The following is an 11,818-nucleotide window of genomic DNA, read 5'->3' as shown; positions in this document are numbered from 1 at the left end:
AAAAGAAAGTTAAAATTGAAGGAAAAGTTGCAAGCCATGGAGCAACTTAACACACTCATCCACCGCCGCGGCGTTGCAAAAGGTAAGGTAACGAAAATATTTAATACTTGCCAGGCCGACGACAATTCGCTTGTTCTGACTGAAGCACAAGTGAAGGTTTATTCACGTAAGCTAGAAGCTGCTTACAAAGAGTAACAGGCTATACATGATCTGATAATGACGCTAGTTAGTGACGATGATCGTGAGTCGCATGACGAACACTATGAAACATTCGATAACCTCTACGACGAAGTATCCATATTGCTCGAAGAGCAAATTGCTAGAATCAATTGTGGTTCTCTAGTTGCAAACGTAAATGCCAGTCAACTGCATGCCGTAGCAGTTCCGCAGGCACCCGTTGTGGTCCAGCAGTCCCTCCGAATGCCAATTCCTACGTTCGATGGCCGATACGAAAGCTGGCCAAAATTTAGGGCAATGTTCAAGAATTTAGTTGATAAAACCCTCGACCCACCTGCTGTAAAACTTTACCACCTTGATAAGTCATTGTTGGGTGATGCAGCCGGTTTAATCGATGCCAAAACCATTAATGAAGGCAACTATGCTCATGCCTGGAAGATGCTAGAAGAAAGATACGAGAATAAGCGCCATTCAATTGATACCCATATATACGGACTGCTCAACCTCAAGCGGATGTCAAAAGAAAACCACAGTGAATTGAGACACCTGGTGGATGAGTGTTCCCGACACGTAGAAAGCCTCAAATTCCTTCAGCAAGAGTTTACCGGGGTATCCGAGCAGATTGTTGTCCATCTGCTAGCAAATTCCTTGGATAAGGAAACCAGAAGACGTTGGGAATCAACCATTGCTCATGGCCAGTTACCAAATTACGATGATACCCTAAAGTTTCTGAAAGATCAATGCTTCGTTTTAGAACGCTGTGAAGTATCTAAGTTACCTCCAAGTCAGGCCAAAACATTAGCACCAGCTAAATTGAATCACCAAAAATCTTTAGCACTCACGTCCAGCGAAGTAGAGGTTAAGTGCGACTTTTGCGGAAAAGGACATCCAAATTTTACCTGTTCCGAGTTTGTCACTTTCCGTACCGCAACGATTAAAGAAGGTACGCGAGAAAAACGTTTGCTTCAATTGTTTAAGAAAAGGTCATCACAGTAGTAATTGCCAATCTGCCAAATTCTGCACCAAGTGCAAACGTCGCCATCATAGTCTGCTCCATTTAGAGGAGCAGCGATCAGCAAACGAACAGGAACCATCACCTAAACCAGAACTCCCTGCTCAGCAGGAAAAAGAGCAGCAGCCTCCACAAGTAACTAGCGCCACCTGCTCATCCGTAAAAACTAGACCGCTGCAGCAAGTATTATTGCTGATAGCTGTAGTGGATGTCATCGATAAAAATAACAACCCCCGCCCCTGCAGAGTTTTACTTGACTCAGCCTCCCAAGCAAACTAAGTGTCCCGAACAATGATGGAAAAATTAGGCTTGAAGCAGAATCCATCCAATATAGTAGTGGCAGGCATTAACAACATAAAGAGCCGTTCGTTGGGTATTCGCGTCCTCAAAATCCGTTCCAGGTACTCTAATTTTGAAGCCAACGTCAGTTGCTTGATCACGGATCAGGCTACGGCAGACTTGCTCAATTTTATCAGAGTGGAAAAATCGATTTGTTGCTAGGAAACCAATGGTTCCTCAAGTTACTGCTACCAGGTGAAATTATATTAGCTGATAATTACCCTATTCTGCGAGAAACAATGCTCGGCTGGGTCGTTGGTGGTTGCTGCGATGTGAATACGACAGCAGAACAGACAGTTTACTCACACTCCGTCACGGTGGATAATTTGAATTCGTTGATACAACGTTTTTGGGAGGTGGAAGAGGTGCATTCTGCTTCTAAGGTTTGCACTGAAGAGCAAGAATGTGAACTGCATTTCCAAGCCACACATCGTCGTGATGCAACGGGTAGATACGTAGTTCAACTGCCACTCCGCAACACGCTGGATGAACTTGGTGACTCCAGACAAGTGGCCTTGAGAAGATTTTATGCTTTGGAAAAAAGACTTGCTCAGCAACCAGAATTAAAGCAACAGTATACAGAATTCATGGCTGAATATGAGGACCTTGGTCACTGTAAAGAAATAGACGAAAATAAGGACATGTCGGGTATTGTGAAATGGTAGCTACCTCACCATGCCGTTTTAAAACCGTCGAATACTACCACCAAATGTCGGGTAGTGTTTGATGCTTCAGCTAAGGTCTCTGGACGCTGCCTCAACGATGTTTTAAAGGTAGGTGCTATCAACCAGAGCGACCTGCAATCCATAGTCCTTCGGTTCCGTGAGCCATGTTATGTTTTGTCTGCCGACATTACAAAGATGTATCGGGAAATTATCGTCGACGAGTGTCACACACCGTTACAACGTGTGTTCTGGAGAATTGATCCATCGTGTCGCCTTCGTGTGCTTGAGCTGACTACCGTAACTTATGGCACTGCATCCGCTCCGTTTTTGGCTACAAGAGCTCTGCTACAGTTGGCAATCGACGAGTGAGCCAAATATCCTATGGCTGCTGACATCATCGAGAAGGATTGCTACGTAGACAACGCATTATTCGGTTTCAATGATCTCAGCACGGCGTCCGCAGCACAAGAGCAGTTGGTCCAGCTGTTGTCCGCCGGTGGCTTTCACCTACATAAGTGGTCGTCGAATAGTCCCAAACTTTTGGAAAAGATCCCTCAATGTGACCGTGAGGAACTCGTCTGTATCGGCGCAGAAGAAGCAATCAAAACGTTGGGTTTGATGTGGAACCCGGCGTCGGATGAATTAATATTTTCTTCGGCACCATCGGATGATAAAAAGACGCCTACAAAGAGACACCTCTTGTCTGTAATCGCACGTATGTACGATCCGCTTGGCTTAGTGGCACCGGTCATCGTGATCGGAAAACTCTTGATGCACAGAATCTGGAAAGCAAAACTGAACTGGGATGAAAGTATCACCGGTGAGTTGAAGAATGCAGTAGAAACTTTCCTTAGGGCCATTGATGGTGTTAGCCAACTTCGTATTCCTCGTCAAATAGTGAATTCGGACGCCGCTGTGTTCGAGTTGCACGGCTTCGCTGATACTTCGATGCACGCATATGGAGCGTGTGTTTATATACGATCCCTTGTTCCTGAAAAAAAAATCGATGTTAAATTGTTATGCGCTAAATCTTAAATAGTGCCGAAGGATGTACTTACCATCCCTCGTAAAGAATTTCTTGCTGCCGGTTTGTTAGTCCGGTTGGTGAAGAAAATCCTCTCCGCACTAAACACTGCAATCAACGAAATAATTTTATGGTCTGACAGCCAAATCGTGCTTGCTTGGTTGCAGAAAAATCCCAGTCAACTAGATTTGTACGTTTCAAATCGTGTGCGTGAAATTAAAGAGAGCGGTGAACAATTTCGATGGAAGTATGTTAATACGAATGAAAATCCTGCAGACTTGGTGTCTCGTGGTCAATCCGCTGATAAGCTATTAAGTAATGACCTTTGGTGAAACGGCCCGAGATTTTTACGAGACGAGATGTACGAAATAGATTCTCCAGAGAAGTTAGCTGATGAAGATATTCCCGAATTGAAATGTGTGTCCGCTGTACAAGCAGTGGTTAATATGGATGTTCTACCAATTTTCTTCAAATATGAATCGTTTAGAAAACTGCAACGAGTGTTGGCGTACATATTGCGGTTTTATAAAAACTGCAGAGAAAAGGTTAAGATGAATCGTGTAATTCAGCGATATCCTACAGTGGAGGAATTGCGGTCGGCAATGACTACCATAGTTCGTGTGTTACAATTTCAAAGTCTAGCTGATGAAATTGAAAGAGTGAAGGCAGGTAAGCCTTGCAAGCATATTGGAAACTTATGTCCAATAATTAATAACGGGCTGTTGAGAGCGGGTGGTAGATTACGTCATTCGAGTTTGACTGATGAAGGTAAATACCAGTTAATTTTACCTGGTCATAATATGGTGGTTCAAAATTTTATAATGGCTATTCATCGTGAGAACCTCCATGTGGGCCCATCTGCTCTTATGGCTATTGTGCGTAGACAGTTCTGGGTTCTGAATCCACGATCCACATTTCGCAAAGTGACCAGAAATTGCGTCACGTGTTTCAAGTGCAAACCAATAACTGCCAATCAATTCATGGGTGACCTGCCTGCAAGTCGGTGTGATAGAGCTCTAGCGTTCCAAAAGGTGGGTGTTGATTTTGCCGGACCCATTTTTATTAAGCAAACAGGTCGTAAGACTGCTCCCGTCAAGGGCTACATATGTGTATTCGTGTGTCTGGTGACAAAGGGGATTCATCTCGAGGCCGTAGAGAACCTTTCAACCGAGGCGTTTATGAGTGCATTGGTTCGGTTTGTTTCTCGACGTGGACTTCCCGAAGAGGTGTATTCTGACCATGGAACAAATTTTGTCGGAGCAAAACATGAGCTGCATGAATTATGTGAACTTTTTAGGCAGCAACTAACTGAGAAGAAAATTTTTGAATTTTGTCATTCTCGTCAAATTCGTAGGAGAATGATTCCGCCGAATGCACCACACATGGGTGGGCTATGGGAAGCAGGCGTGAAAAGCACTAAGACGATTTTGAGGAAGGTGTGTCAGTCAGCTTTGTTAACAATGAGTGAGTTTTCGACTTTACTGTTCCAAATCAAAGCACTTTTGAACTCAAGACCCTTATATGCTTCATCTGACGGCCCGGCAGATTTGGAACCTCTCACTCCGGGTCATTTTCTAATTGACCGACCATTGAATGCAATTCCTGAGCCAACATATGATGAAATCCCCAGCAACCGCCTCTCTCGTTGGCAATATGTACAACATCTTAGGGAGATGTTTTGGAAACGCTGGTCCCGTGAATATTTAGTGGAATTACAAGTCCGAGGCAAATGGACTCGTAAGCATGCCAACCTTCGAAAGGGAATGATTGTGCTCATTAAAGAAGACAATCTGCCTCCGCAACTCTGGAAGATGGGAAAGGTGGAAAACACTTATCCGGGATTAGACAACATGGTGAGGACGGTGGAACTGCGAACCAAGGCTGGTTTACTGATGAGACCAATACATAAACTTGCTCCACTGCCAATTTTGGATAATCTACAAGCTTACGAGACTGAAATCGACGAGTCCCGGGGGGAGAATGTTCGAGCCAACCGGTTCAGCTCGATGTAATTTCGGTTTTGTTTACCCCTCGTCAACGCAAACGCAAATTTTGACAGCTCGACGTGTTTGACAGCCGCTTCCTGTTGGAGCATTTTCTCGAGTTTTCCAGATGGTGAATACGTTCCTTCATAGTTTTTTTTAGTTTTTCGTTTCGAATGTTCTAGAAATTAGTACAGTGCTATAAATAGGACAGTGGCAGTAGAGATAGATTCATTCGTGTTTAAATTTTGGAAGAGTGTAAATGGTTAAAGTATAATATAAGTTTGAGTGAAATAATTGGAAGTTCTTCATCCGAAAATCCTGTGAGGTGATAGAACCATCTGGAATGTTCCCGTAGTGAATTAAGTACAGTCCATTGTCTCGACAATATTAAAAGTATATACGTGCGCATATGAGATAGTGTTTTAAAATCCGAATGTGAATCTAAAGATCCGTTTGATTCAATACTTACAATAATTATAATTATAGGCCTACTGAATATATAAACTAGCTAAGTCCCATGCATACGAAACCTAACAGTCCGATCAGGATTAACCGTGACAAGCAATCGGACATGTCCTTATCTTGCTGGTTATCTTAAAGGTTACGGTTTATTATATTAGGTTACCTGTTGAATGTCAAATCTGTCTAACTTTCTTGCATTCAAAATCCAAAACATAAATGACATTTAAAAAAATCCATCTTTTATAGGCAAAAAATCCATCTTTTATAGGCAAAGCTGCTAACATAACAATATTCATTTTTAAGCTAGAAAAATCATAAAACCTTTGCCTCAAAAAAAATCAGTTGAAATAATCAAATACAATAGATATCCAGAACACAAAAAATGACAATTTGCATATGATTAATTGACTTATTAATTGATTAACACACCTAAAATATCAACTAATCAAACGGGATGTATACTTTCATTAAACCTTTCTGTACTTTTTTAGATACTTTCATAAGGACTAAGAATATTTATTAAGGAACGGCTTGTTGTTAGATTGGGTCAGGTGTCCCTAATCTCGTCCACCACCATCGCGTTCTCCATAGTGAAAAAAAAATCACTGGCACAATCATAGATAGCCCCTAGACTCACGTCGCCCAGTAGAATGTCATCGGGAAGCAGCACATCTAGAGCGATGATCCTGCTTCACGATCTCACTGTTGGTCCTACCAAGAAATTGAACCTTGGAAGCGGATTGTGCGCCACGCATTAACCGGAGCACAACTCGCCAATCCTATCCACTCTCCTCCTCCCAGAACCGCCAGAGCAGCATACGGCAAGTTTGCTTCAATCCTACCAACGCAAGGTCACTATCACTTCTCCCAACTTCAATCCTTCATTTTTCACGAAATTATTTAGAAAACACGCAACCACTTCATCTGACTCTCAACCCGTTCGGTTTTTAGCACTTCAGTACGATAAACTAAAAAATGTTTCTATATCATCTCAATTTTTTGCAAAAACAGGTAAGCGAAAAATTTTCACATCCACTCGCGGTCGCAGTTTGCTTCGATCATCCTTTTCGGGTTAGATCAAATTGATATAAAAAGTCAACCAAAATAGTAGGAGGGTGGTATTCAAGACACGACCGCATGACGTTGACTACGGTATTCCTATATTCCATTAAAACAAATAGTAGAGGGAATTGCAACTCCAGTATTTGCTGCAATTTTATCTAACAGTGCATTTCTGAATGCTGAGTCCTCAAAACGTTGGATCTCTCATATTTAATCGCTGTCATTTCATAGATATTCGAATCAAACCTTTGTTCGTAGCTGCACTACCAAGACAATCATTTAATTTAGCGAATTAGGTAAAATTTTCCTATCTAAGCAAAACGCAAACTCAACGAAACTATCTGAAATTGGAGACCAGAACGATTCAAGCGAAAATTTTAAAGCAGCCCAGCATATAACTTCATGTATTTAAAAAAAGTGGAAGAGGTTATTTATATGTACGACTGCAAGTTAACGTAGAATTACGACAGCCTGTCTCATGTCAATAAATTTTTTGCAATAGCTTTGGAAATACACTCGATTAAGGTTAATCAATTTAATGGTGTGAACCGGTCGGAATTCTGCTGTGATGTCAAACTATAACCGTCTTCTCCAAGACGTTACATCCTTGCTAATAAAGTGTTGTGAATTTTCAAAAACAGACTCAGCACCATGAGCAGAACGTGCCGAACTTTTCTGTTTGAAATCGGATTGAATCGCAGTATCAGGTAAAAGATCTGACATCAAAAATTATCGCGGCATTGCGATTATATCATGTATCCCTAAACTATTTGAAGCTATCGTAAACCAAAAAATATTTAATCAGGTAAAGAACCGCATAACGTGTAACCAGGGGCGACTCGTCCATAGGTGCAACCTGTGCAATGCACATGCGGACGTCAGGCAGAAAATGAATCTAAAATCCAAATTCCTGATCTTATTTTCTTATTTTGTAATTTTATTTTTAAATAGTAACAAAGGGAATTACTTGCTTTTATTCGCGAATAAAATTGTAGTTACTTCCCCAAACTCTGATTTTTAGAACTTCTAGTTGAACAGGTAGGTTGAACAGCCACGAGCCACGAGCTTATGTTCAAATTAAAAAAAATACTGGAATTTGAGTCAGGCCTACTTAAATGGATTGAATCTAATCTGACAAATAAGACACAAACGGTTAGGTTTAAGGGACACGTTTCTGTACCAGTGAAAGTGACATCTGGAGTTCCACAAGGCTCCCATTTAGGCCCTTTGCTCTTCATTTTATTTGTTAATGACGTTACCCTTGTGTTGAATCGTCTCAAAGTATTGATAAATGCCGACGACATGAAATTGTACATGGAAATAAGAAACAAATTAGACATCCAACAATTCCAACAAGAGGTTGACATTTTCTACATTTGGTGTAAAAAAGTCTTCTTGATCTCAACGTAAAAAAAACGCAATATTATACCCTACACAAGGAAAAGAAATCCTGAACATTCCTGTTGCACTCTTGGACATCAAATTGTAGAAAGGTGTTATCAAATTAGAGATTTAGGAGTGATTATGGATTCTAAGTTAACATTCATTGATCACTACAATACGATCATCAATAGAGCCAACAGTATGCTAAGTTTTATAAAAAGGTTCAGTTATCCCGTACACTATAAAAACTCTTTTTGTTACATATGTCAGATCTATTTTAGAATACTGTAGTGTTGTTTGCTCGCCTTACCAAGACGTCGTCCATTCCAATAGAATCGAATCCGTACAAAAACAGTTTTTGTTATATGCACTAAGAAAACTAGGTTGGAATTCATTTCCTCTCCCTTGTTATGAATCGCTTTGCATGCATATTAATATAGAAATGCTTGAAAAAAGAAGAGAAATTGCTTCGGTAACTCTTGTCAACGATTTAGTCTCACAACGCATATGTTCGGAAAATTTGCTAGGAAAACTCAACTTTTATTCTCCTACACGCTCATGAGGAACGCGAAAAATTTTTGTTTTAATTTCTTATAGAACAGAATGTGCCATGGCCGGGCCAGTTAATAGTATGATGAGTCTTTTTAATAAATATTGTGAAATTATTGATTCAACGATGTCGCGAAATGCTCTTAGAACAAATTGAACACTAGAATTACATAAATATTTTAGATGTTAGCAATAATTTTTAAGATGTAGTCTACTGTGGTTGACGCAAATAAACAAATTAAACAAATTACGTATCAACAAATCGTAATAAACATCACACTGCGGTGCATTACAACCAGCATCGAACCACAGTTGCAGTTTGGTTATAACCATTCATTATGCTCTGCTAATCGCATAAATGCTTCATGGTCAGATAGCGCGCGATATCCGCTCTGACATAATACAAATTTTTCGAACGTTGTGGAATGGGATAACTGGAAAAATAGGTGTGACTGAATTATTTCCAGTCATACCATTCTACAACGTTCGAAAATTTTTATTTCGTATGTCGTAATACTAATGTACGGAAAATACATCTCATTCATTCTGGCTCAGATCGATCTTTAGATAAGCTCCGCCTTTATTTTCAGTTCCTACAGATTTTCAGTTTCGCAACACGGATGTACAAAAATGATTTCTTGTGAACATTATGTCGAGCCGGACCGATAGAGCTCTCCTAGAGATAACGAAATAACATGTATTGTGTCGTGTTGCGCGGCTTGGAAGAAGAAAATGTTCCCGTCTCCGTGTCGTATGGAAGCAGATTGTTGCGTGTTTGATATTGCCTATGGTAGACATGAGAATGAAGGTGGAAATTCTGCTGTGATGTCAAACTATAAACGTTTTGTTTTAAGACGCAATAGCGTAAGTGCTGCATTTCTGTTACCTGCTACCATCCAGCACGAGACCAGTATAAATTATAACCAGCCCTTCTCAGGGCCACCAACACGTTCTTAAGGCAATGTTGAATTTTTCTTGGCTTGCAAATGCTGAAATTTGCGGTTTTCCGTCTGTTGCACATGATAAAAAATCTTAACTACTTCAATCACATAATTGTAGAGCACCAAAAGGTGCTATTATATTTCACAACAGTAACAACACTGGCAAGTTTGTTCAATTATTTCGGATAACAATTCGCCGATGTTTCTGGTTCTCCCGTTTCCTCTAGTAGAATTGCCTTCCACTTCCAATAATTCTGCAGCTACCGAAAACTTCATAACAGCCGCCAGATAGACAGGTGCTTAAGTATCAACGCGCCCAGCGCGATCAGCCAGAAATTGAAATCCGGATTTTCGTTCGTGTGGTATCGGTACAGTCATGGACCTCCATCGCACAGTGGAACTTAATTCCATAGCGTCTTTCACCTTCATCCTAGCTTAATAAAGTCTTCGAATCAATTGTTTGTATCAATTACCCGCATAATCGCAAATTGTCAAAAAGTATGAAGAGTTGACTATACTAAAAATAAAGAAATTAACTTATTTATGTTAAGAGATAGAAGAATAGTTTATTCAGCAAAGTCGTGGAAGATTCAAAAATATGAAACTTTGTTGTTGTTTGTTAAACAAATAAAAATCCTATCTTCTTTCGGTACAAAGTTATAAGGTAAATAACATGGAACTTACTTAAAAGTTAGTTTTTTGTACTTAACTTTTGTTAGTTGCATTTTACACGAAAGTATTGTTCGGAGGAATTGTTAGGGCACACAAATTACACATTTTTGCCAAAGGCCATATATCTCCAGGACTTTTCCTTACAAAGTTATATCATATTTTAGGTTATTTTTTCGATAATTTCAAAAACTTATAGGTTAAAAAAGGGGCAAGTGGAATCATGATGTCAACACTTTTCCTTGAAGTTAAGCTGAAGTACTATAAACTCCTTTAGGTTCCATTGGTCTCAATCCAGTACGGTACGGGCATATGTTACAGTAGGTTTGCATGTATCAAAAATACTAACTTTTCTGTGTTAAGAGATAGAGGAATGGTTAACTCGACAAAGTTTTAGAACGTGCAAAAATATGAATCTTTGCTGAACAAACAAAATTCCTATCTTCATTAGGTACAGAATTACAGAGTATTCTCTGTAAAAGTTACTTAAAAGTTTATTTTTTACACTTAACTTTTGTTAGTTGCATTTTACAAAAAAAAACGTTGTTCTAAAGAAGCATTTGGGCATACAAAACACACGTTTTTGTTGAAGACCACACATCTCCAGGACTTTTTCTTACAAAGTTTTAGCACATTTCAGCATATTTACTTCAGCTTAACTCTAGGGAAAAGTATTGACATCATGATTCCACTTGCCCCTTTTTAACCTATACGTTTTTGAAATTATCGAAAAAATAAGCTAAAATATGATATAACTTTGCAAGGAAAAGTCCTGGAGATATATGGCCTGTGGCAAAAATGTGTAATTTGTGTGCCCTAACCAAGCATGGAAAGGTTTACTCACTAGCAATATTTCATGCAAATGTGTTCTTTGATTCATCAGTTATCGTTCAACTATTTCCACTCGCGTACAAGTTTTCCATAGAAACGCTGCTGATTGTTTTTCGCTTCTAAGAGTTACGAATACCATAGAAGGAGACTGAATGATTCAAACACGATAGTCAGGGCCGGATTTACGATTGTGGGGGCCCGGGGCCCAGTTATAGTGGGGGGCCCAAAATAAAACAAAACTGTTTTTTATCGTACGAGTTAAAAGCATTTATTTGCTATTGAAAAATTACCAAAAAATTTGTTAGAATTTTTTCTTAAGCTCTATTTAGAGTTCCAAGCGAAGTGAAAATCTCATACAACATGTTCATTTTTTCACGCTCGTGAAAAATGCAACCTGCAAAAAATTTCACTTCGCTTGGAACTGTAAACAAATTCGATCCAGCGAAATCGATGGTTGTGGATCTCATCTTTTTCACTTGGGTTTATTTCTTTCACGCATGCAAGCGCTAGTGAAAAAAGGAGCAGCAAGCGAAAACTTGCGTGCGTTTCTATTCTGTCAGTTGCAGCCAATTTTCACTTCGCTCGGAGTGTAAACTCGTGAGTTTCACTTCACTTATACTGTAAACTGCAGGGTGGTGAAATACCTGCGTGTTCCACAAACGGGTTTTCACGACAGATTTCGCAAGCGAAAATTTACGCTTTTTCACTTGTCAAATTTT

General features: G+C 39.8%; 3 protein-coding genes across 3 annotated transcripts; all 3 read left to right on the top strand.

The window, feature by feature from the left end:
* Positions 1-216: 216 nt before the first annotated feature.
* Positions 217-1,468, top strand: LOC129721844 (uncharacterized). The gene is made up of 2 exons (XM_055674903.1): positions 217-1,120; positions 1,239-1,468. Exons 1-2 carry the CDS (start codon positions 217-219, stop codon positions 1,466-1,468), a joined length of 1,134 nt encoding a protein of 377 aa, XP_055530878.1.
* A 299-nt stretch (positions 1,469-1,767) lies between these two features.
* On the top strand, positions 1,768-2,562 carry LOC129721651 (uncharacterized). Its single transcript, XM_055674450.1, has 2 exons — positions 1,768-2,176; positions 2,249-2,562. Exons 1-2 carry the CDS (start codon positions 1,768-1,770, stop codon positions 2,560-2,562), a joined length of 723 nt encoding a protein of 240 aa, XP_055530425.1.
* Positions 2,563-3,576: 1,014 nt separating this feature from the next.
* On the top strand, positions 3,577-5,229 carry LOC129721615 (uncharacterized). Its single transcript, XM_055674377.1, has one exon. The coding sequence runs from the start codon at positions 3,577-3,579 to the stop codon at positions 5,227-5,229; it is 1,653 nt and encodes a 550-aa protein (XP_055530352.1).
* The last annotated feature ends 6,589 nt before the right edge of the window (positions 5,230-11,818 follow it).

Source organism: Wyeomyia smithii, chromosome 1 (genome assembly GCF_029784165.1).
Source record: "Wyeomyia smithii strain HCP4-BCI-WySm-NY-G18 chromosome 1, ASM2978416v1, whole genome shotgun sequence".
NCBI lineage: Eukaryota > Metazoa > Arthropoda > Insecta > Diptera > Culicidae > Wyeomyia > Wyeomyia smithii.
The sequence above is the reverse complement of the archived record's forward strand: the minus strand, read 5'-3'. Positions and strand labels throughout refer to the sequence as shown.